The following is a 26,296-nucleotide window of genomic DNA, read 5'->3' as shown; positions in this document are numbered from 1 at the left end:
AACTATGGACGGAGGTTCATGACATTGTACAGGAGGCAGTGATCAAGACCATGCCTAAGAAAACGAAATGCAAAATGACAAATGGTTGTCTGAGGAGACAACCTTACAAATAGCTGAGAGAAGAAGAGAAGCTAGAGGCAAAGAAGAAAAGGAAAGATATACCCATTTGAATGCAGAGTTCCAAAGAATAGCATGGAGAAATAAGAAAGCCTTCCTCACAATACAAAGGATTAGAGGAAAACAATAGAATGGGAAAGACTAGAGGTCTCTTCAAGAAAATTAGTGATACCAAGGGAACATTTCATGCAAAGATGGGCACAAAAAGATCAAAAATGGTATGGACCTAATAGAGCAGAAGATATTAAGAAGAGGTGGCAACAATACACAGAAGAACTAACAAAAGAGATCTTAATGACCCCAGAGAACCACAGTAGTGTGATCACTCACCAAAGTCAGACATCCTGGAATGCAAACTCAAGTGGGTCTTAGGAAGCGTCATTAGGAGCAAAGCTAGTGGAGGTGATGGAATTCCAGTTGAGCTATTTCAAATCCTAAAAGGTGATGCTGTTAAAGTCTTGCACTCAATATGCCAGCAAATTTGGAAGACTCAGCAGTGGCCACAGGACTGAAAAAGTTCAGTTTTCATTCCAATCCCAAAGAAAGGCAACACCACAGAATGTTCAAACTACCACACAATTCCACTCTCTCACATGCTAGCAAAGTAGTGCTCAAAATTCTCCAAGCCAGGCTTCAACAGTATATGAACCATGAAATTCCAGATATTCAAGCTGGATTTAGAAAAGGCAGAGGAACCAGAGATCAAATTGCCAACATCCGTTGGATCATCAAAAAAGCAAGAGAGTTCCAGAAAAACATCTATTCCTGCTTTATTGACTACACCAATGTCTTTGACTGTGTGGATCACAACAAACTGTGGAAAATTCTTAAAGAGATGGGAATACCAGACCACCTGACCTGCCTCCTGAGAAATCTGTATGCAGGTCAGGAAGCAACAATTAGAACTGGACATGAAATAACAGACTGGTTCAAAATTGGGAAAGGAGTACGTCAAGGCTGTATATTATCATCCTGCTTATTTAGCTTACATGCAGAGTATATCATGCAAAATGCCAGCCTGGTTGAAGCACAAGCTGAAATCAAGATTACCTGGAGAAATATCAATAACGTCAGATAAGCAGATGACACCACCCTTATGGCAGAAAGCAAAGAGGAACTAAAGAGCCTCTTGATGGAAGTGAAAGAGGAGAGTTGAAAAAGCTGACTTAAAGCTCAACATTCAAAAAATGAAGATCATGGCCTCCGGTCCCATCACTTCATGGCAGATAGGTGGAAAAACAATGGAAACAGTGACAGACTTTATTTTCTTCGGCTCCAAAATCACTGCAGATGGTTGACTGCAGCCATGAAATTAAAAGACGCTTGCTTCTTGGAAGAAAAGGTATGACCAATCTAGACAGCATATTAAAAAGCAGAGACACTACTTTGCCAACAAAGGTCCGTCTAGTCAAAGCTATGGTTTTCCAGTAGTTATGTATGGATTTGAGAGTTGGATCATAAAGAAAGTTGAGTGCTGAAGAAGTGATGCTTTTGAATTGTGGTGTTGGAGAAGACTCCTGAGAGTCCTTTGGACTGCAAGGAGATCCAACCAGTCCATCCTAAAGGAAATCAGTCCTGAATATTCATTGGAAGGTCTGATGCTGAAGCTGAAACTCCGATACTTTGGCCACCTGATGCGAAGAACTGACTCACTGGAAAAGTCCCTGACTCTGGGAAAGACTGAAGGTGAGAAGAGAAGGGGACAACAGAGCTGGTTCGATGGCATCATGGACTTGATGGACATGACTTTGAGCAAGCTTCAGGAGTTGGTGAGGACAAGGAAGCCTGGTGTACTGCATTCCATGGGGTCGCAAAGAGTCGGACATGACTGAGTAACTGAACTATTAGATCTCTTTTAAAAATGCATATTTCTGTATTTTCTGTCCAGGTTTTAGTGGCAGTGTCCAGGATTTTAGTAGCAGCATGTGGGATCTAGTTCCCTGACCAGTGGTCAAACTGAAGCTTGAAGCCCCCTGCATTGGGAGCATAGAGTCTTAGCCTCTGGACCACCTCTTTTTAAAATGTATATTTATTTATTTGGCTGTCCAGGTTTTAGTTGCTGCATGTGGGATCTTGTTACCTGACCAGGGATCAAACCCAAGCCCCAAACCCCCTGCATTGGGAGCACAGAGTGTTAGCCTCTGGACCACCAGGGAAGTTAACACTTTATTGTTTGTTAATGACCTTCCCTTGTGGCTCAGCCGGTAAAGAATTCACCTGCAATGCGGGAGACCTGAGTTAGATGCCTGGGCTGGGAAGATCCCCTGGAGAAAGGAAAGGCTACCCACTCCAGTATTCTGGCCTGGAGAATTCCATGGACCGTATAGTCCATGGCATCGCAAAGAGTTGGACATGACTGAGCGACTTTCACTTTTCAAGAACAAACCATGACTTCTCTAACAATTGATCCCAAATGGCCAGTACTTGATTAATAACTGACAGTCTCCCTAATTTTTGGCCATGCCTCCAATTTAAGACTAACTACAGGAAGCCAAATATGCATCCCTCAGATCAGATCAGATCAGATCAGTCGCTTAGTCGTGTCCTACTCTTCGCGACCCCATGAATCGCAGCACGCCAGGCCTCCCTGTCCATCACCAACTCCCGGAGTTCACCGAGACTCACATCCATTGAGTCAGAGACGCCATCCAGCCATCTCATCCTCTGTTGTCCCCTTCTCCTCCTGCCCCCAATCCCTCCCAGCATCAGAGTCTTTTCCAGTGAGTCAGCTCTTCTCATGAGGTGGCCAAAGTTACTGTATCAGAAATTATTTCTCTATTTTACTGTTGATGGATATTTGGTCTCTTTGCAGCTTGGGCCTTTTTTGAATAAAGCAGCTATCCAAATTTTTACACGTCACTCAGTGAATATATGCTTATGTGGAACTCTGGGATCTTGGTTAGGTGTATTTAGCTTTAGCAGATACTGCCAAACAGTTCTTCAAGGTGATTGAATCCATTTGCTCTCCCACAGGCAGTATAATCTGATAGAATTTTAACCTGATATACCTTTTTTATGCTTGGAAGTCTTTTATTGATTTTTTTTTATGGTGGAAAGTCATTCTTCTCTGCAAAAAGAGTTGTATAAATCGAAATTTGATTTAAAGAAACTTCTGTGACCATAAGGCTATATTAAACTTTATGTTTTGTACTGTTATCGTTGGTTATTATTAGTAGTACCCAATTTATCAAAATAACATGTATGATGAATTTGAGAAAACTAATAAACACGAAAAGCAAAACTGTATCGAGAAAACATTCCTCGTAAAGATAAAGCATTTAAAAATTAGTTTATGTACCTGTGGATAAATAATCATTGCTAGAAGGAGATAATATGCAGCATCACTTATTCTTACTTTAAATTTTTGTTCATGTTACATGCTAAGAAACTATGTTCACAACAAGTAGGAAAAGATACTGTTATAGAATACTCTGATCACAATATCATTCAATTCTCTGAACTATTTTTGAGTAAAAACGTCCCAAGAAGATCAGAGGGTTGCCATGAGCTAGAAGGACCAGATCCTTACTAATTCCTCAGAGATCTTCTCCATCACCGAAGAAGGCAATTTTATTATGTATGTCTCTGGTTCCAGGTAGAGCGTTGGATAAACAAGATCCTTCAATATCCCTGGGAGCAGGTGCTGGTTTCAGCGGCAGGTCAGCCTAGGGTTCCGATCGGCGAGCCGGCAAAGAGGACCACGCCCTCCCCCGCCGCGCGGGTCTCCGACAGATCGCGGGCTGCGTGCGCCGCGCAGCGCGGCTCGCCGAGGCCCCCGCTCCCTGGCCACGCCCACTTCCTGCCCCATCCCGGGTCTTTCCAGGTCTCCTCTCCCGGTGAACCGGATGCGCCGTCAGTTTTCTCCTCAGCGTCCTCCGTTGGTTCCTCGCTCCGCGGCGAGGCCGTAGGCATCCACGGGGGCACGGGCAGGGGGCTCCCGGAGGCTGGCCTGGCAGGTATAGGGCGCCGGTAGGAGCTGGGCGCGCACGGTTACCGCGCGTGGAGGAGACACTGCCCTGCGGCGATGGGTGCCAGGGGCGCTCCTTCACGCCGGAGGCAGGCGGGGCGGCGGCCGCGGTATCTCCCCACCGGGAGCTTCCCCTTCCTCCTCCTCCTGCTGCTCCTGTGCATCCAGCTCGGCGGAGGACAGAAGAAAAAGGAGGTAGGACGAATCCCGTGGGCATTCCTGGGAGGGCCGGGGCGGGTCCGAGCGGGCGAGCCGCGTTGCTAGGCAGATGGGCCGCCGGGCGTGGGCGATGGCTGTTTTTGGGGGTGCTGGCGGAGTCGGCGGGCAGGCCTTTGCGCATGTCCTTTGAGCCCCACAGTTTCAAAAGTGGGGTTGCCATGTCCTTCCTCAGAAAACAACGCCAAGCCCCTCGCTCTTAGGTCACGGCGCGCTTTTGACCCTTAGTTGAAGGCTAAGCTTCGGGGCCCCTGAGTCAGTAAAAAGGGGTGTGTTGGATGTGAAAATACCGTTTAGGAATATTTGAAGCTGCATCGGTTTGTTCCTTGTGTTCATTATCCCGCGCCCTTCGTTATCCATTTAGGAGGCAACAGAGCATATTGAGACTGTTTAAAGTTATTCTGTGTTTTATTAAACCTTTGTAAAGCTGTATATTTTTCCTTAGGTTAAATTAACGGTATAATTGTGCCAGTAACCTCACATTATTTAGGTTGCACACATTTGTTTGTGAAATTCAGATCACCTGACCTCAGTCCTAGCCCTGTAATAACTGATGAGGGGCTTCTCTGGTGGCTCAGTGGTAAAGAATTCGCCTGTCAGTGCAGGAGCCAGAGGAGGCTCGGTTCGATCCCTGGGTCGGGAAGATTCTCTGGAGGAGGAAATGGCATTTCACTCCAGAATCTTGCTTGGGAAATCCCATGGACCGAGGAGCCTGGTGGGCTTCAGTCGTGGGGTGGCGACAAGAACACAGCACACACGCACAACTTTGACGAGGGCGAGGATTGAAGTAACTGTATTTAAAGTAACTGTCGAGTTATTTGTGAATTTCAGTTGTCCTTGGATAACTTTTACCTTGGATGCTCGATCTATAAGGATTAGAAAAAAAAAATTATTCGGAAATGTGAGTAAGGTTTCTAATTGTACGTCATTTTGGTGAGAGCGTCTCCTCATATTAATGAGGTTTTTTTCAAAATGGTTTTTCCCGGTGAAGTTTTATTTACATACACCTGGGTCTAATTGAAGTTTCAAATGTTACCGCAGCTTTCTTGATAACTGGGTTGAGAGCGTGAAAAAAAATCCTCACACACAAAATAATTCTGGTACTCTTTGCTTGAAACAACTTTGGATTAAAATATTTTCTTCCCTTTAACTTTTTAAATTTTAACATGAAAATAGGCCTTAGCGAAATTCTTGGTGGAGTTCTGGATTTTTGGTGAAGAACCACTGTTAACTTAAGACTGTATTTACAAATATAACGATTTTTTCCCCCTACCGCTTGCTATTTATATACATTCTTAGAGTTTTAGATTTCATAGTTTTTCTTGAGAAAAGGAGGAGATTTGAAAAGTAGTTTTTGTGTGGATTACCAAAGCAGAGGGCAATTAAAACGATGAGGAACTCCAGGAAAATTCTAATGATTTGTCTCCTAGAAAGATTTCTGTGAGTACGGTTACTTTCAGTTGAAAGAAAAAAAAAAGCCCCCAAAGAGGTCTGTAAAGTGCACATCTTCAAAGCATCTTAGCATCTCTAAATATGACTACTTTAACATGTGACAACATGCATTAATTTAGTATAAGTGGCTTCCCTGGTGGCTCAGTTGGTAAAGAGTCTGCCTGCAATGTGGGAGACCTGGGTTCGATCCTTGGGTTGGGAAGATGCCCTGGAGAAGGAAACGGCAACCCACTCCGGTATTCTCTCGGGAATTCTACGGACAGAGGAGCCTGGTGGCCACAGTCCATGGGGTCACAAAGAGTCGGACATGACTGAGTGACTAACTCTAACTTTCATAAATTACGAAAATCTGTTTCCATTAAATTCTTTTTATAAAAGGTATTTTAAAAATGCAATATTTTGGAGAAACTTGTTAAGGATTAAAAAAGGATGTCTTCCAAAACTTTTCTTTCTCTTAAATAGGAGAGTCTAATACTGCTACATGGTGATATTGTAGAATATACATATTTAAGGAAAAGAGCAAAATAACAAATAGCTGAAATTTTAACGCTTTACCAAATGAGCATGCATATTTCTGAAATGTAGTCTAGTTCTCTTTCTGATGCTCAGTTACAAAACTATGGTCCTAAACAGACATTTCTCCAAAGAAGACATACAGATGGCTAACAAATACATGAAAAGATACTTAATATTGCTCATTCAGATCAGATCAGATCAGATCAGTCGCTCAGTCGTGTCCGACTCCCTGCGACCCCATGAATCGCAGCACGCCAGGCCTCCCTGTCCATCACCAACTTCCGGAGTTCACTGAGACTCACATCCATGGAGTCAGTGATGCCATCCAGCCATCTCATCCTCTGTCGTCCCCTTCTCCTCCTGCCCCCAATCCCTCCCAGCATCAGAGTCTTTTCCAGTGAGTCAGCTCTTCTCATGAGGTGGCCAAAGTACTGGAGTTTCAGCTTTAGCGTCATTGCTTCCAAAGAAATCCCAGGGCTGATCTCCTTCAGAATGGACTGGTTGGATCTCCTTGCAGTCCAAGGGACTCTCAAGAGTCTTCTCCAACACCACAGTTCAAAAGCATCAATTCTTCGGCGCTCAACCTTCTTCACAGTCCAACTGTCACATCCATACATGACCACTGGAAAAACCATAGCCTTGACTAGACGAACCTTTATTGGCAAAGTAATGTCTCTGCTTTTGAATATGCTATCTAGGTTGGTCATAACTTTCCTTCCAAGGAGTAAGCGTCTTTTAATTTCATGGCTGCAGTCACCATCTGTAGTGATTTTGGAGCCCAGAAAAATAAAGTCTGACACTGTTTCCAGTGTTTTCCCATCTATTTCCCATGAAGTGATGGGACCAGATGCCATGATCTTCGTTTTCTGAATGTTGAGCTTTAAGCCAACTTTTTCACTCTCCTCTTTCACTTTCATCAAGAGGCTTTTTAGTTCCTCTTCACTTTCTGCCATAAGGGTGGTGTCATCTGCATATCTGAGGTTAGTGATATTTCTCCCGGCAATCTTGATTCCAGCTTGTGTTTCTTCCAGCCCAGCGTTTCTCATGATGTACTCTGCATATAAGTTAAATAAACAGGGTGACAATATACAGCCTTGACGAACTGCTTTTCCTATTTGGAACCAGTCTGTTGTTCCATGTCCAGTTCTAACTGTTGCTTCATGATCTGCATACAGATTTCTCAAGAGGCAGATCAGGTGTTCTGGTATTCCCATCTCTTTCAGAATTGTCCACAGTTTATTGTGATGCACACAGTCAAAGGCTTTGGCATAGTCAATAAAGCAGAAATAGATGTTTTTCTGGAACTCTCTTCCTTTTTCCATGATCCAGCGGATGTTGGCAAATTGGTCTCTGGTTCCTCTGCCTTTTCTAAAACCAGCTTGAACATCTGGAAGTTCACGGTTCACATATTGCTGAAGCCTGGCTTAGAGAATTTTGAGCATTACTTTACTAGCGTGTGAGATGAGTGCAATTGAAATGCAAATCAAAACTACAAGGAAGTATCACCTCACACCGGTCAGAATGTCCACCATCAAAGTCTACAAACAATGAATGCTGGTGAGGGTGTGGAGAAAAGGGCACCCTTTTGCACTGTTGGTGGGAATGTAAATTGATACAGCCACTAGAGAAGACAGTATGGAGATTTCTTAAAAAACTAGGAGTAAAACCACCGTATGACCAACCAGTCCCACTCCTAGGCATGCATATACCCTGAGGAAACTGAAATTGAAAAAGACACATGTACCCCAATGTTCATTGCAGCACTATTTTCAAAGCTACAACATGGAAGCAACCTAGATGTCCATTGACAGATGAATGGATTAAGAAGTTGTGGTACATAGACACAGTGGAGTATTACTTAGGCATAAAAAGGAACAACTTTGAGTCATTTCTAGTGAGGTGGATTAACCTAGAGCCTGTTATACAGAGTGAAGTAAGTCAGAAAGAGAAAGATAAATATCATATACTAATGCATATATATGGAGTCTAGAAAAATGGTACCGAATAATTTATTTTCAGGGAAGCAGTGGAGAAACAGACATAGAGAATAGACTTATGGACATGGGGAGAAGGGAGGAGAGGGTGAGATGTATGGAAAGAGTAACATGGAAACTTAAAATTACCATATATAAAATAGATAGCCAATGGGAGTTTGCTGTATGTCTCAGGGAACTCAAACAGGGGCTCTATTTCAACCTAGAGGGGTGGGATGGAGGGAGATAGGAGGGAGGTTCAAGAGGGAAGGAACATGTATATACCTATGGCTGATTCATGTTGAGGTTTGACAGAAAACAAAATTCTGTAAAGCAATTATCCTATAATTAAAAAAAAAAAATCCAAACGCTGGTCTCTTCAAATGCTGAGAGAAAAACATTCTTTATTGGCATTACTGGAAAGTGATTAGTCTCAAAGAGTTTTATTTTTCTAGGACTATTACAGTGTTGTTTTGACCAGAAGTGGTTGATTGGTTGGTTTTTTGCTGAGATTAGAACCTGATGTGCAGTATGAGATTTGACACCATTGAACCAGAAAAATATAACAGTTGGAACTTAATTTACTACAATAAATACTACTAACATAAGTGCCAGAATATCTGACTTGGCATGGATGGTGTTTACTTTTGTGCTGGGGAATCCAAATGGAAACCTACAGTTGAACCTAGAATCAGAAACTGGACACTGGGTGCTTTTAAGGAAGTCACATTTATGACAGTAATAGTACCATTATAGGTGTTTTAATAGAATTGATGGTGTGGTTACAATTCATATCCTGTCTAATTATTTGATTTTAAATCACTTAACTTCCTGAATTTTAGTTATGTTTCTTAAAAATACAGACATAATACCTACATTTCAGGGTTGTTGGGATTAAATAAGACTAGATTTAAAGTGTTTAGTACAATGCACATAACAAATGATCAGTAATTTGGGTGCTGTAATTATGTGTCCTGATTTAAATGAAAGAGGAAAGACATAATGAAATCCTAAAATATGTAACATTTTTTTTGCTAAGTTAACTGACTTTGTAATAACTAAATTATGGTTTATGGAATAAATTGTCTGTTACTTATTTTATTTTGAAACACTGGGAATTCCAAACTCTTACATTGTTTGAGAACTTCCCAAAAGGAGGTTTTTGTATCATGGAACAGTTGGTGATATTCATGGCTATGTGTGTGTCTGTGTATATTTGTATATACCTATTTGTTCAAGAAGACATTTTCACTCACTATAGTTAGCTTTCCTATATTCTTTATTTAAGAATATAGTCAAGAGAAATAAGTGAATAGGGAAAGAAAATCAACTAGAGATTTTTATAGTCCACTTCCTTAGTTACGTTGAATACAGTCTTGTTAATTGATTTTTAAATCCTCATGTTACGTGGTATGGGTTTGTGGGAGACTTTAGTTACTTAATAGTATATCACTAGCATTTCTGGTGTCTCATGGGTTTCCATGATTTTGACAGTTTCTCTGTTTCTTACATTGTTTAATTAGCTTCATTTAGAAGTGTTTCAATCTGTAATGACTTCTTCTAATAGTATAAAAAGAGCTCAAATTCTGTAATGATTTCCAGTGGACTTGTGACTTTGCCACCATCAAAAGTAGCTGCCGTCAGCTCTCCACATCAGTGGATCCTGTATCTGCAGACACAAAGGGCCAGCTGTCCCCCCACCATTTGGTAGGATAAAGAGCTTGAGTAGTTTCAGATTTTGGTACTGATTTGGTACAGATCCAGATACTGGATCCTGGAACTACTTTTCATCAGATCAGTTCAATTCAGTCACTCAGTCGTTTCTCTTCGTGACCCCTTGGACTGCCACACGCCAGGCTTCCCTGTCCATCACCAACTCCCAGAGTTTGCTCAAACTCATGTCCATCGAGTCTGATGTCATCCAATCATCTCATGCTCTGTCCTTCCCTTCTCCTGCCCTTAATCTTTCCCAGCATCAGGGTCTTTCCATCAGATACTGAAGGACAACTATAATATATATTATACTTTCTGCAAAGAAAGTGATTAGCTAACAGGCTAGAACATGTAGGTAACAATGAACATGCAATATGAAACATTAAGTGACTCATTTTTTTAAGAGAAGTAACACTATTAGTTGCCTCTGAGATAACTTCTGTAGGCACATTTAACACTAAGATGTATGTATCCAGTATCCAGTTACTTTTTAGTGGTACAGCCCTGAAATACTTTACTGTCTTAGCAAATGGTAAGGAAAGGATGAAACTAAGCAGTGGATTTCGATTTTACTTTTAACCAGAGAACTTAGGTGGAAGAAATAGCATGTAAACATATGAGCACAACTTTAAGAAATGCATAGTAATTATACATTGATATGTATCCACATGTACAGCAGTCATGGTGATGTCAGATTGTTGTGTCATGTAGATTAGATTTTGTGTACGGTAACTCCTTGAAGAGTAATTGGAAATGACAGGTCTTAGTATGGCCAAAACTGCTTGTCAGTAACTGTGAATGTTTCGCCTGCTGTGGTCTCATGGGTAATGGCAGAAGGCATAGGACTCCTGGGTCACAGCTGGACAGTTTATTACAGCAGTAGAATTGCCAGAATATCAGCGTTTGTGCCCATGACCCAGGCCAGCTGACACCAGGAATGTAAATTTTGGAGCAGAAGAGAACCTTGAGCTTGTGGACCCAGATCTTTCATAATGGGCAGTAAACTTATCTGGCTTCAGCTCTAGAGGAAGACAGCATCTTCATTAAAGTAGAAAGTGAACGGACCTGCTGTGTGTTCTGGAAGGGACCCCGTGTCACACAGTTGTGTGCTGTACAGACATCCTTGAAAAGATGCTGTAGAACAGTCAGTCAGTGCCTGTGCTTGCAAGTTATGTAGAAACCTGTGACTGTCTGCTGACGTAAAGGACTGTACCTTTGCCAAAATGAGCACTTCAGCATAGTTTCCTGTGCATAGACACAGCACCTGCACGCTCAGCCCCTTGTAGGTGTTCTCTTCACATGGAGGACGCGGAGACGAACGGACAGCAGCATGAAACTTGACCCACGGATTCATCAGTTGTTTGTTAACTTTTTTTTTTTTTGGCCATATTTACTTGTGCACGTGGTCTTTTGCCTTAAATAGTGAGTTTGGATATAAGAGTCATCAGTATGGCTGTGACTACCTTAAGCAGCCTCCAGGTTTTATTGGTGTATTAGACCATGTGAAGAGCCCACTCAATTGGAAAAGACCCCGATGCTGGGTAAGGTTGAAGGCAGGAGAAGGGAGTGACAGAGGATGAGATGGTTGGATGACATCACCCACTCAGTGGACATGGATTTGAGCAAAATCTGGGAGATGGTGAAGGACAGGGAAGCCTGACATGCTGCAGTCCATGGGGTTGCAAAGAGTCAGACATGACTGAGTGACTGAACAACAACATGATCCAATCCACCAGAAAATTTACCTTGGGCTTAGTGTCAGAGTAACGTTTCTCCTGCTAGAGGACAGGTAGATCATGAAGAGTTATGTATTTGTCATCTAACACTGTGTGTCTGTGTGTGTATGTGTGTGTGTGTGTGTGTGTGTGTGTGTGTGTGTGTGTATGTGCACGCATGTACATATGTGGACCAAATAGGTAGTATTTATGTGCATCTGGTCCCATCACTTCATGGGAAATAGATGGGGAAACAGTGGAAACAGTGTCAGACTTTATCCTTTGGGGCTCCAAAATCACTGCAGATGGTGACTGTAGCCATGAAATTAAAAGACGCTTAACTCCTTGGAAGGAAAGTCATGACCAACCTAGATAGCATATTGAAAAGCAGAGACATTACTTTGCCAACAAAGGTTCGTCTAGTCAAGGCTATGGTTTTTCCTGTGGTCATGTATGGATGTGAGAGTTGGACTGTAAAGAAGACTGAGCGCCGAAGAATTGATGCCTTTGAACTGTGGTGTTGGAGAAGACTCTTGAGAGTCCCTTGGACTGCAAGGAGATCCAACTAGTCCATTCTGAAGGAGATCAGCCCTGGGATTTCTTTGGAAGGAATGATGCTAAAGCTGAAACTCCAGTACTTTGGCCACCTCATGCGAAGAGTTGACTCATTGGAAAAGACTCTGATGCTGGGAGGGATTGGGGGCAGGAGGAGAAGGGGACGACAGAGGATGAGATGGCTGGATGGCATCACCGACTCGATGGATGTGAGTCTGAGTGAACTCAGGGAGATGGTGATGGACAGGGAGGCCTGGCATGCTGCGATTCATGGGGTCGCAAAGAGTCGGACACGACTGAGCGACTGAACTGAACTGATGTTAATCTCTCTAGTTTTTTTTTCTATCTAATGGCCAGATTTCTGCAGCTTCTCAAATTGAGCATATCTAAAAGGAAATTGTCCACCCTGCCCTCTGCCCATCTGTTTTCTCATTGCTGTTAACAGTGTTGTTTTATGGGGAACACATTTTAACCTAATTTTTAAGTAATCACTTGCCATATATGTATCTTGGTAGCTCTTATATTTTGCACACTGTACACAAAGGCTGACTTCACATAATTTCTTGCAGAGTTGTATATAGATTTAAGGAGAGCATCTTGCAAAATACTACACATAGAGATATAAAACACAGAAATACTTAGTTTGAATTGTAAAACTTCTAAATAGTATTAAGAAGAATAGAGAGTATCTTTTTGTTGTAGTAATAGATATCTGTCTACCTACCTGCCTGGTTGTCTCCTTCAGTTTAATGTCAAAAGGAAGAAGGTCACTGTCAACAGTGAGCTTGTATTACAGCATGTTTCACAAATCTCTGATGAAAAGTCCTAACTTAGAAGCATAGCATCTGAAGCCATTAATGGACTGAAAAAAGTTAAGAAAGAAAGGAAGTATTTTCTAACGTATTTATTTTACTGTGTTTTTTTGTTGTTGCTTTTTTTTTTGGTTACTACGTTTCTGGATGCATATGTGAAGATACCTATTAGTATTTTGATGTTTGAAATTGGAAAAGGAAGTTTCTTTCCCCTGAAGGCTACTAAGAGAGCTCAGCCACCTTTAATGAAAAGGGGGATACCACACTATAGGTTAGGTAAATTGTGGTATTGATTTTATTTAATGGAACTGTTGTCTGTTTATTTTAGGTATGTATGTTTAGAGGTGGCTTAATATTGTAATCAACATGATTTAACTCAACTTTTGGAAAGATTGTGTCCTCTCTGCCCAGAAAGAAGGCAAACCATTGGAAAGTTAGTTCATAGGATTTTTGTGGTAAAACTTAAGGTACAAAATTGATTACAAATCGTGAACTCTGCTTACTACTCATATTAAATATTAAATTGAATGAGAAGCCTTCCTGTAATTTAGTGAATTTAACAAACTTGGGAGTTAGAATTAAGGCTTAAATTGTATCAGGAAATGAAAAAAATGTCAGTGTGGATAGATGTAATGCCAGGCATTTCACTTAAATTGTTTATAATCCTCACAATATCTTGGTGGTTGTGACAGTTTTGTTTGCCTTACCTTTGTCTTTGTTAACAGTATTCCTTGGTTTGATTTAAGTAATAGGAGAAATTGGGACTATCCCAAGCCCCAAGCAGTCATTTTCATTTGTCAAAGATTATCCCGATTATCCAGTACCTTTCTAATTATTGGTTTAGGAGTGAGCATGTGATACAGTTATGCAGGGTTTTTGGAAGTTTGCTCCCCCTCCTTTATAAAGGACCCAAGAGTGGGGTGGGGGTAATTCTCTCTTCCTTCTTTGAAGGTGTCTATCAGGATGTGATGCTTGAGTTGCTGAACTCATCTTGAACCACGAAAATACAAGCCTTAGGTCAAAACCAGTAAGTTCATGATGGCAGAGTAGAAAAGAGGGAAGAGCCAGGGGTACTTGATGGCATGACTTAACTAGCCTTGGAATTGCTCTAACTGTGGACTCCTTGTTGAGTTAACAAGCTTTCTTATTGTTTGTGCTAAGTCACTTCAGTTGTGTCTGACTCTTTGTAACCCTAAGGGCTGTAGCCTGCCAGGCTCTTCTGTCCATAGGATTCTTCAGGCAAAAATACTGTAGTGGGTTGCCATGCCCTCCTCCAGGGGATCTTTTCTGGAGGGATTGAAGCAGCTTCTCTTATGTCTCCTGCATTACCACTGGGATGCCTGGGAAGCCCTTCTTATTGTTTACATTTCAAATTGAATTTTCTGATTTTTTGTATTTGAAAGCATTGTACCGAGAAAGGTCATCTTGCAATAAGAATTTTATACGTGACTGTACAACTTGTAAGTTTACAGCCTTACTCCAAAGAACTCTTTCTACACTATGCTGTAGTCACCTAACAATTACTTTGCTATATGAGTTAGTTATTAAATATTAGTGAAGGACCATTAAGTATATATAGTCATTGCCAATTTTTGAATATCAGTGGTCAGTATTAGAAGTTTGTGTTTGTCTTTGAAGTGAAGTCATGTTCCTTTTATTGAAATAATTTCATTTTTATTGTATGAAATGAAATTCTCTTTCCAAAAATTATGTCCAAAAGATGGTAGGAAAGAAATTAGGCATAAATTTGTTATGTGCCTTTAAAGCTATCAGCCCAAGAAGAATAGAAGAGAGGAAGTATACCTGAGATATATTTGCCGTGTGCTGCTTTCTGTGTGAATGTTTTAAAAAAAATTACTTATCCCTTTTGCATATGTAGTAGGTTGATATGTAACTTAAACATATGTGAAATAAAATTCAGGAAGATATTTTCTTTTAAAAAAGATCTTATTTTAATAAACTTTCAGTTAACATTTGAGTTAAAATTGAGCAGAAAAACAGGGACCTTTCTCAAAGAGCTGGTTTTGTGCAGTGTTGATTGGTTCATTTTTTTTTTTTTTTACAGTGAAATCTTTCAAAGGGAATAAAAGATTTTTCTCATACTCATGAAAGTGGAGTGGCTTTGCTATGTCCTGCGCTTGTTTCCTGTACATTTCCCCCCCCTTTTGGAGCCTTTACAGGGCGAAAGAGTGACTGAGTCAAGGTGTAACAGAATCATAATGGCCCTGTGACTCAGCTTGGCTTCCTGCTGAGAGCTGCCTGAGTCCTGGTCTTTGATGCCCAGTGGACTCCACATCATCAAGAGGATAGTAACTGGATGTGTGTGTGGGGGTGCGGGGGTGAGGAGGTTTAAACACTGCGCTGTAGAATGATAAAGCAGGAAAATCCGATTCCAGGCTAAACAACAAAGCTGGCTGCCACCAGGGTTGTATTTCCCCATCCCCATGCTCAGTTACTCCTTCCTTGTTTCTGCCTCTCCCCTCTTTTTTATTTTGATTATCTTTTCATAACTGATTTTTTATGAACTTTAATGATACTTAGAGTTGACCTCTTTGAGAACATAATTTATAAACTTAGGCCATCATTTTCTTTAGCAAGTTGTTTAAATAAATGAATTTAGGCTGAGGGGAGCCTAAAGTCACAAAAGACAGAACTCTGTAACCTACATGAATTCAGAAAGTATGAAAGTTTCTATTCCATCTTTCTTTCCCAAGTGGTGCCTCCTGCAATCTCTGACACTAAGTAAAGCATCTTCATACATCTGTTTGCCAGAGTCTGAAATCAGGTCACATTTTACTAGGTTTCAAACCATTACTCACTTGTGATTTTTTTGCCACCTCTTCCTTCACCCCAGCTGAAGATGTCCCCTGGGACTTTTCTAACCAATGCTATCTTGGAGGAGTACTGTTTTAAATGCCAGTAAAATGGACTCAGTGTTCTTTTCATGCTGTTGAGTGCTTTTCCTGAGTGAGGCTTTGTCTAACTGTCCTGTTTTAGATCTCGCCACTGGTACATGCTTCTCTCTAGGGTTAACTTAAACAGGTTACTCCTTCCTCTCCATTTAGAATCAGGAATTCCTACCCTGTGCTTCCCAAGTGGCTCAGTGGATAAAGAATCTGCCTGCAACACAGGAGACATGGGCTTGACCTCCGGGGCGGAAAGATTCCTTGAAGGAGGGCATGGCAACGCATTACAGTATTTTTGCCTGGAGAATCCCATGGACAGAGGAGCCTGGCGGGCTATAGTCCATGGGTTGTAAAGTGTCTCAGAGCTGGACACGACTGAAGTGACTGAGCATGCACGCACCCTGTGCTCACATCGATGGTCTGTGTGCTTCTTCTGTATGACTCTTGGGTGAATTATTGCCTGTTGTGTGTCATTCCTTTTATTCTGCAAGCCCTTTGAGAAGAAGGGTTGTAGGTTTATTTTTATATTTCTATCCTCCATATGCAGGCATAGTGCCTTGTACTTGGTAAATGCTTAGTAAGGCTACTTTGGTCAAATTACTTAATCTCTCTAAGCTTCAACTTCTCTATATGAAAAGTAGAGATAGTCTGTTAGTCCCTGCTATAGAGTTGTGACCCTTCATGAGATAATCCTCTAAAGTATTTAGCATAGTGCCTGGAACGTAAGTGCTTAATGAATTGCTAGCTTTGGTGCTTATGTTAGTGAATGAATTCCCAGGATGTTCTGTGGTTGGTTTTATGTTTCCAAAGTGAATTTTCATGAGTAGCGTAAATTGATTTGGCATTTCAAAAGAAACTTTTAAAGACATTTGAAGTGCATAATTTTTCATGAATACTTTCTTATGTGACAGATTCTGCTACTAAATTGGGTGTTGAGAATGTCATCATTACTTTCTTCAAATGATTAAAGATTCGGCAGTGACCATTTTATCATGGTTACTTTTCCTGTTTGACTTGTTACCACATTTGGTAAGTGTCTCAGTGTAGCCCTGTGTGTGTGTGTCTGTGTCTGTGTGCACACTCAGTTGTGTACAACTCTTGGCAAACCTGTGGGCTGTAGCCTGCCAGGCTCCTCTGTCCATGAAGTTGTCTAGGCAAGAGTACTGAATGGGTTGCCATTTCCTGCATCAGGGGATCTTCCTGACCCAGGGATCGAACTTGCATCTCCTGCATTGGCAATTGGATTCTTTACCACTGTGCCACTTGGGAAGCCCTTTTTGGGTGTAACATTTAGCGTGCTTTGTACGTCTTAGAATTTGAGGTCTATTTCCCTCTACAGGTTTTCTTCTGTTGTTGCATAAAGTATACCTTCTGTCCCCTTTTCTTTCTCTTCTCCTTCTGGAATTCCTATAATGCAAGCATTGTTCCTTTGATTGTGTCCCATAATTTCTGTAGGCTTTCTTCAATCTTTTGTTTCTCTGACTGGATGATTTCAGTTGTCCTGATTCTTTCTTTTCTGTGGTTGCGTCTGGTTTTGAAACTCTGTTGAATTCTTCTGATCAGGTATTGTATTTTTGTACTCTGGGATTTCTGGGTTTTTTTTATTTCTATTTTTTTTTTTTTTTTGGTTGATCTTCTCGTTTGGTTGAAGCATTGTGTTCCTAATTTCATTTGTCTGCATGTTCTTGTAGGTCAATAAAATTCTTTAAGAAATTTGTCTGATAGTTCTTAGATCTGCACGTTTTTAGTATCCATTATCAAAGCATTATTAGTCTCCTTTGGTGGTATCATATTTACCTGATTTTTGTGATCCTTGGTTCCTTACGTTGATATCTGCACGTGAGTAAATGCTCTCCTTTTCCAGACTTTGAATGTTTGCTCTGACAGAGATAATGCTCCACCAGTCAGCTCAGTTTGGGTTTCTGGATTCCTCAGCTCTTACAGAGTTACTTTTATTTTTCAGTGGGTGCTGAATGTTTGTTGTTGAGGGGAGGGGATGGTAAAAATGAAGGTCGTCTTATGCTGACATGATGCTGACGTCACTCTTCTTGCCTTCTTTTTTGAAAGTTCAGCAGCCCTGCCTTGTACGACTTGACTTTACGCATGGCTTTGTAGCAGAATGACGGATAGCAGAGATTATCTGAATGCCACTATCACCTCTGTTTTTTTGCTATTGATTTTAATTGTCACCTTTCTTTGGCCTTTAATTGAAAATCTGTGACACTGTGTATAATTTGGTTTGGTCATTTGCTTTCTCATTGTCTTTTCTTCTTATTTTACTGTTTGGTAGTCTTTATAGAGTGGAATGAAAATGTGAAAAGCCCGTAATGTGAATTCTAGCTATATTGTTTATCTTTGCAAATTATTTAGACCACAGTTTCCTTCTTTATAAATTAGAGTAATTCCCAACTTGAAGTTGGTTTGAAGAGGAAATGAAATGTGAACTTTACAAAAGGTTAAGGGTTTAATAAAAGTTAGTTCTAGAAAATGAACTGTGGGTTCCAGGTTCTTAGATATAAACTCTGTGCTCTTGGGCCAGGCACTTAACCTTTTGAAACATCAGTTCGGTTGTAAAATGAGAACATTGAAAAAGATCAGGATGTCTGAATCTAGGTTAAATAGGAAAAGCTTCCCATTGGCCCTCTGAAATTATAAACATTATGCATAAATGGATTTTTCTGGCGTGAGCATCTGTCCTGTTTATTAGATTTTTAAAAAGTTAAAAGCTATTGGATTAAACATTTGCTTAGATCCTTTTTAGATGGTAAAATTATCAGAAATATGATATTTGAATGATTTATGGTAGTTTCGCTAAATATCAAAGGTAATTTTGTCTTAGAGGTTGAATCTTAGTAATAGTTCTGCTCTGATTTGAATAAAGTGTCCTTATCATAAAGAACCTGTACTAACACTAGTTTTTAACAGTGAGTTATATGATCCATAGAGGATGTCTACAACTAATGGTGGCAGGGCTATGCAAGTTCTTTGTATTTGACTGTCAAATAGCAATTAGATTTACACTTGCCTTATCTTTTCCCATTTCAAATATATAATCTACAAAGCCACAAATTAAAATAATAAGCTATTTCTGTACACCGCTCTAGTTTTCAATATGGCATAGTTACTATTTCTGTAGTAACTCATCATAGATAAGAAACCTTAAAGAAGTAGTCAGTTTTCTGAGTACCATCATTAGCACCAGTCTCTAGGGTTTGAGATATATGTTAGCAGAACAGAAAGAACATACTTCATTATCTAAAAAGGAATTGGTGAAATTGTTTTCCTTTGTAAAGTTAGGTTAGCTCTATGGCATTTTTACATAGATTACAGCCCATTTTTTTTGTTTTTGCATTTTCACAGGATTCCTTCATGTCATAGTAGATGATCTCAGGGAGCTTTTCTGTATTATTTTATTCATATCTTACCAAAATCTAAACTTCTTTATTGTAGGGAGTTCCTAGTCTTACTTGTCTATAAGTAATCATAATCATAACAGAAGTCCTAAGTGGAGGAGTCTTTTAAATTTTGTGATTGTTCTTCTGGTTATTGATTTCTTAAATAGTGTATTTTTTTTCACATTGTGTCCTTTGGGATTATTTTAAATAGATATAATTGAAGTAAGGGATAGAAAATAAGTTTGAGTGTCATCTCCCTAAAAGATGGCACACATTACTGAGTTAAGGGCCATGTCACTGACATTTCTGTAAAATGCGATCTATTGTTCCTTTTTTTCGACAATCATCTGTTGATGAATACTGCGTGTCAGATATCATGCTGTCTTTTGGAGGTAAAATAGCGAATAAGACAGCCACTGTTCTGATATTTTCTATTGCTCCTAGCCTAGAAAGAGATTCAGACAGGAAAACAGTTATTTATAATGTGGTGTGAGAAATGAATAAACTGGAAACGGATGGGTGCCATGGTGTTCGGTTAGCACACTGGGGTCAGTGAAAACCCAAGGTACACATTTGTTGTTGTTCAGTCACTAAGTCATGTCCACGTCTTTGTGACCCCACGGACTGCAGCACACCAGGCTCTCCTGTCCTCCACAGTCTCCCTGCGTTTGCTCAGAGTCATATGCATTGAGTTGATAATGCTGTCCAACCGTCTCATCCTCTGCTGCTCCCTTCTCCTTTTGCCCTCATTCTGTCCCAGCATCACGGTCTTTTCCAGTAAGTTGGCACTTTGCATCAGGTGGCCAAAGTACTGGAGCTTCAGCTTCAGTCCTTCCAGTGGATATTCAGGGTTGATTTCCTTTAGGATGGAAGGTACACATAGGAAATGATTTAACGAAGGAAGGAGTGTTCTAAGAAGAAGAACTAGTACTGTGAAGGTCCAGAAATATGAAAAAGCACAGCAAATTCAGGGAACTCAAAGTAGGTCGACATGGCTTGGCTTAGAATGCACAGGATGGGTGGGGTGACAGGGCTTGAGGCTGGAAGCTGGAGTCAGATCCCAAGGGTCCCTGTGAGCGTTGACCTTGAAGTCAGTGGGGGGGAATTGAAAGGTTTTCTCTTGGAGGTGAGGAGGAGGCTCACATTTAGGAGTATTGCTCTGGCAATGCTGTGGCAATCAGCTTAGGTGGGAATGTGAAATTGGAGGAACAGCAGCAGTGTGCTCAAGAGGCTCTGGCAGGAATGGACATGAGAGTTGATGATGACTCTTTACAGGTTGTGGCCGTGAGAATACAGAATGGTCACTGGACTTTTGAACTCTGTGAGCCAGACTTGGCAGCTGTTGGTGATCGATTGCTTGTGGGATGAAGAGAAAGGCAAGAATAAGGAGTCCATTGCTTGGTAAAACAGAAATTCTATTTACTGAAATGGGAAACAAGAGAAAGGTGAGATTTTGGAAGGAAGATATGTTCCCTTCTAAGACTGTGCCATACATGGGCGGAATCTAAACGGAGGTGTCTGAGAGGTGGTAGAATGCACGAGTACAGACCTGTGATTTGGGCTGACGTGAAATGGCTTTGGAAATCATTAGCATCAGTGGGAACTGAACTTTTGGTGGTGGTTAAAAATCACCCTGCCAGAGTACGTAGGGTGAAAACAGAGAGCAGAGGCAGACCCTCAGGGATACCGGTGTGTCACTGTCCTCCAGAGGACAGGCTTGCAGAAGAGACCAAGGCTGCGCCACCGGAGAGCTAGGAAGAAACCCCGCAGAGGGGATGGCACAGAAGAAGAATGTTCCAGCAAGAGAGAGGTCAGCGGAGGCGAATGGCAACAGGCTAAACAAAAACTAGTAAGAGTCTTTTGGATTTGGCCAGAGCCCTTTGACTGCAGTGCTGGGCCGGCAGCTGGAAGGGAGTGAGTGAATACCTGAGTGGTTCAAGAGGAAGCGGAGACAGCCAGCGCCTCTTATCAGGCACTTCCACTGGGGAAAGATGGAGAGTTAAGTGGGTGGGAGCTGGAGAAGAGGTTGACAGGTGAAGAGAGAAGGTAACCCAAGCAGAGCTAGGTGGTGAGAGGGGAGTGGGAGCTGGAGACTCGGGTGGGGTTAGCTTCATACGGCACTGTGACAGCTCTCAGAGCTGCAGATAGTGTTGGGTTTTCTTCATGCCCGTGATAGGATTGCAGTTTCCCACTCCTGTGAACTCGGGCTTGGCCACTTGACTGACTTCGGCTCATGAGATGTGAGCAGAGGTGTTGTGTGTCCGTGACAGGCAGAGGCTCCGAGAGTCACTACATGCTCCACCATTGTCTTTTTCCTTCTGGCAGGGGACTGAATGTTTGACGCGGTAGATACTCTTATCATCTGGGTCCTCATGTGAAGAGGGTGAGCACAGTCTCCCTGCCAGCCCATGAGTTGGCGAAATCCACCTGTATTTTTTAAATGCTGAGATTGGAGCCTGTAGTGCTCTGTAATACAAGCTGTTTGGATTGTTATAAGGAGTATTGACCTCTCTTACCTTTTGATGAGAGAAGGGGGTGGAAGAACGGGTACAGTTGCAGGCACATTTGTTCCTTTGGTGGCCGAGACTGTTTCCTCTGTGAAATGGAAGGTGAACTGAAAAGGAGGAGTAATTGTCTAGGACAGTGACTAGTCTTAAGTAGCCAGAACAGGCATCAGGTAATTTGCCTAGAATTACCCCCCACTTTACACTGAATAGGAAAACAAAAAAGCATTGTTAAATCACAGGAAGGGTCGGATAATTTGAGAATCATGAGTTTTGTATAATCCTTATTTGATTTTCTTTTCCTCTAGCTGACCCAGAAGGGAAACTGCAGGGACAAGAAGTGTAGGCAGTTGGATTGCTTCAGGGTTGGAGGTTTCAGGTGGGAGATGGAAAGAGTGGCAAGGGGAGTTAACAGACATGCTGTGGGGTGAGTGACTTGGAAGATAAAAGACTGTCCGTGCTGAGAGGGGAAAGAAGCAAGGCCCCAGTGATAGTGGAGGGTCAGAATGTTGAGGGGAAACCAGAGTGAGGGAACTGGGAGAGCTGGTTTTTGTCATTATTGGGTTATATCAGTTTATCATTGCAGAGGTGAAACAGTACCAGATAAGACCCTGCTCGTAAGGGCTGGAGTTGAGGTTAGTTATTGGAAGTGATGAGGATAAAGAGCTGAAATCTTACCTAGGAGGTAAGATTGTTTATGTGGACTTTACTCAGTACTCAGAGTAAAAGAAAGATGAAGGGTAGTGACTAAGTTCCGTAGATGACACTGACTGAACGAGATGGAGAACTTAAGATTTTGAAGGTCTGATTCATACAAGAGCAGGGGTTTTTCTGTGAGCACACAGTTTCCCTGGTGGCTCAGACGGTAAGGAATCTGCTTGAAATAAGGGAGACCTGAGTTTGAGCCATGGGTTGCGAAGATCCTTCTCCCCCCTGGAGGAGGGCATGGCAACCCATTTCAGTATTCTTGCCTGGAGAATCCCCAAGGACTGAAGAGCCTGGCAGGCTACAGTCCATGGGGTCGTAAAGTTAAGGACAGTGAAAGGTTTTCATTTTAGTAGCTTGAGACGTTCTAGCTAAGAGATTAGGGGAATACTCACTGTAGATACAAAAACTGTAAGGAATCAGTTGTGATCTTGAACATTTTATATAAGCTTTTTCTTTGATTAGGTGGCAGTATTGCAGTTTTAAAATGAGAAATTGTTAGGCAGTTAACAGTAACCTTCATTTCCTCCATATCATACTTCCAAGGTCTCACACCAATTTCCTGATGTTACAGCATTTTTATGTATCAGATAAATTTTTTCATGTCTGCAGTATTTCATGGATATATGGAATATTGCTTCTGCTAAATGATCTTGTAGAAATTTGGCAACATTTGATCTTTTACAAATTGCAGCCTTTTGTGTAACAGTATTAAATCTAGCTAAATTTCTTACAGACTGTTTCAGCTCTGGATCATTTTATGAGATATAAGCCAATATGAATGCATAATCATTCATTGGTCTCTGATTTAAAATGCATCAATAATAATTGATTTCTGGACATAGATGATCAGAACGATTAATAAAAAGAGGTAAGAATTGATTTTAAGTCAGCTTTCAGACCTAAGAAAGAAATGGAAAAACAGCCGCAATGACAACTAAGCAGGAGTCTCTGTCTTCAGAGATTTTGGAGATAAAAACCATCCCCAGCATTTTGTTATAACCAGGGTATCGTTACAGAATTATCACGGGGGGTTGAGTCATGTGATGATATACCAACCACTGTTTTCTCATGGTTTTCTTCTGAGACGTTATCATTTGTAGTTTGTATATAATGTGTCCTGTCCTATTACTGAAATAATCTTAGGAAGTGTGCTGTAATAATAGAGCCGCTTTGCAGTGTATCTTTCCATCACACTTATCTCTTCCTCTTAAGATGAATAGTCCCTAGGAACATTCAGAAACAGGCTATAAATACAAAGGTGGTTTGTGACTGTATTAGTTTTCTATTGATGCATAGCAGATGACCACAGATTTAGTGACTAAAAATAATACCCATTTTTTTTTTCTCCTCTCATAGTTTATACAGGTGAGAGATCTGGATTCTCTGCTGAGAGGCTGCCAGGCTGATGTTCAGGTGTGGCCAGGCTGTTCTAGAGCCTCTTCTTAACTCACTCAAGTTGTTGGTAGATTTCAGTTCCTGGAGTTGTAGAACCTGGTTGTGTATTTTCTTGCTGGCTGTGTTCTCTCCACTGTTGGAGGTCACCCTCTGGTTCTTAGCCATGTGGCTGTCTCCAGGGGCAGTTTAAAACATGGCCGTTTGCTTTCTTCCAGGCCAGTAGGCTCGCCTCTGACTCTTCACTTTCTTCTACAGTGCTCATCTAATTTGGTCAGGACCACTTAGTATAATCTCCCTTGTGAGTAACTCAGAATTAACTGACTTTACATCAGCACATGTTTGCTGTATAAGGTAACATAATTACAGAAGTGCTAGTCCATCACATTCACAAGTCTTGTCCATACCCATGGGGAGGGAATTATATAAGGTTATGGGTCTCTGGGGATTATTTTAGAATTCTGCCTACTAAACTAGGTGAGCTTGCACTTGTAGAGTTTTCTGTGCTTTAAAGTGGTGGCTTACAAACTCAACATAGACAGTTATGATAGTGTATAGAACAACATTATTTAATAAAATATGTTTAGTAAGGCTATAAAGTTGAAGTGATAAACTTGAAGTGATAATAAAATTGAAGTATCAGTTCAGTCAGATGAGCAGGAGTGCAAGAAGATGAACATGCATGTGTGTGTGTGTGCATGTATCCGTCCTTATTAAAAGGATTTGACCTCATGCAGTGGTGGGGGCTGTTTGGTGGGAAGAACAGGAACAAGCTGAAACCTCTGAGGAAGGAGTGAAACCATCCTCCTAGTGATTTTAAAGCTCAGTTCGGAAATTGCACAGTACGGGGGGAATAGTTATTTATGGAAATAAGTATTTGGAAATGATGAGAATTATTTTAAACAGATCATGTATCTTGCAACCTCAGGATGCCAGTTAAACTGGTAAATAAGTTTAAAGAGTAACAGACATTTTATTTTCTTTTTCATTTGGGAAACTTACAATTAAAATTAAACATTAAAATTCAAAAGAAATTTTCAATCTGTCTGATATAATTGTTTAGTGGAGTATATTTTAAAAATAAAATTTCTTCCCATTCAGTGCTGTATAGAAATGTTTCCCTCCCACCCACCCCATTATAGGATAATTATCATTTCTGTACTTACTTGTGATCTCAAAATAGAAAAGTTAAGTTCAGATTTTTTTCCATTTTTATGACTGATACTTTATGTATCTTGGTAAGCCTCATAGCAAGGGACCCTGCATTTCTAAATTGCACTTATTAATATTATAGAAAACATTGGGGAAATAACCTGAGTTAGGATAGCCATATTGTTTTTCGAATTAACATTTCTCTGTCATCTAAAATAAAAAATAAAAAAGTGATTTCTCATCTCATTTGAAATATTCATACTAGCTGCCAACTGGTATTATCAAAAAGTAAACTATGGAATAATCCATGTCTACTTTATTATTACTAAGTCTGATGAGTGTAGGATTTCAAGATAATGCCTTAATAAAGTTGACAGTTTATATGGTATTATCTTATACTGTAAAGATATGTATGTCTCTGTGATAGCAGCTCTTATTTGTGCATGTATCTGAGCAGTACAGATTGCTTAGTAATTTACAACTACTTCTCATCTTTGTTTCCTGCTGTGGCTTTCATATTTTTATCAGATTTTATTACATTAAAAAAAAATTCTTTGGTATGCCAGAGCTGTTTACCACATCAGTTTTTTCTTCTTCATAGACTCAAGCTAGACTGCATTTCCCAGCCTCCTCTACATTTATTTAGGGCCATGTGACCAAGTCATGATTAATGGAAAGTGAATGGAAGTGATACGTACCATCTTTAGCCTACCCATAAAGATGGCCCTTCAGCTTGTGCTGGTCATCCACTACCCTGTTTGGAAGACTCATCAGGATTGTATCACAAGCTTCCTTTGAGAGTCTGTGTTAGTTTTCCTCTCAGATTTGGAAGGTAGATAGGGGGCGAGACCACTGTTCTTCAGAAGTAATTGAGGCAGGTTCGAGGACAAATGTAAGGTTTGAAGTATTGTCCTGGAAAGTCCAGGATGACTGCATGTGTTCATTTCCTATTTTACTGTATCAAATTATCACAAACTTATTGGCTTATTTTATTATCTTAGAGTTTTAGAGATCAGAAATCCAAAATCAGTCTCATTAGACTCAAGTCAGGGTGTGGTAAGAACTGTGTTCCTTTGGGAAGCTGAGGGGAAAATCAATTTCCTTGTGTTTTTCAACTTATGAAGGCAGTTTGAATACTTAATGGTTCTTTAGTTGCATCACTCCAACCTCATGCTTGCATCTTCACATCTTATACTGCGTGAT

At 40.8% G+C, this 26,296-nt stretch overlaps 2 protein-coding genes across 9 annotated transcripts in view; one reads left to right on the top strand and one right to left on the bottom strand.

Annotated features, from left to right (window-relative positions):
- Nucleotides 1–26,296, bottom strand: part of LOC147343647 (uncharacterized) — a 301,851-nt gene that overhangs the window by 47,439 nt on the left and 228,116 nt on the right. The gene's annotated exons all lie outside the window — the stretch shown is intronic.
- TUSC3 (tumor suppressor candidate 3) overlaps nucleotides 3,961–26,296 on the top strand; it is a 197,813-nt gene continuing 175,477 nt past the window's right edge. For all 8 annotated transcript variants that reach the window (XR_015156324.1, XR_015156325.1, XM_086380715.1 and 5 more), the window contains exon 1: nucleotides 3,961–4,279. Coding sequence is in view for 6 of the 8 variants with exons in the window: in XM_086380715.1 (XP_086236841.1) it covers nucleotides 4,142–4,279 (138 nt within the window). In the remaining 2 variants the exon portion in view is untranslated. The remainder of the gene's footprint in view (nucleotides 4,280–26,296) is intronic.

This window comes from Bos grunniens, chromosome 27, assembly GCF_055505025.1.
Source record: "Bos grunniens cultivar Pamir isolate PY7600 chromosome 27, Bosgru_T2T1.0, whole genome shotgun sequence".
NCBI classification, from domain to species: Eukaryota; Metazoa; Chordata; class Mammalia; order Artiodactyla; family Bovidae; genus Bos; species Bos grunniens.
Note: the sequence above shows the minus strand (reverse complement) of the source record. Positions and strands in the feature narration are given on the sequence as shown.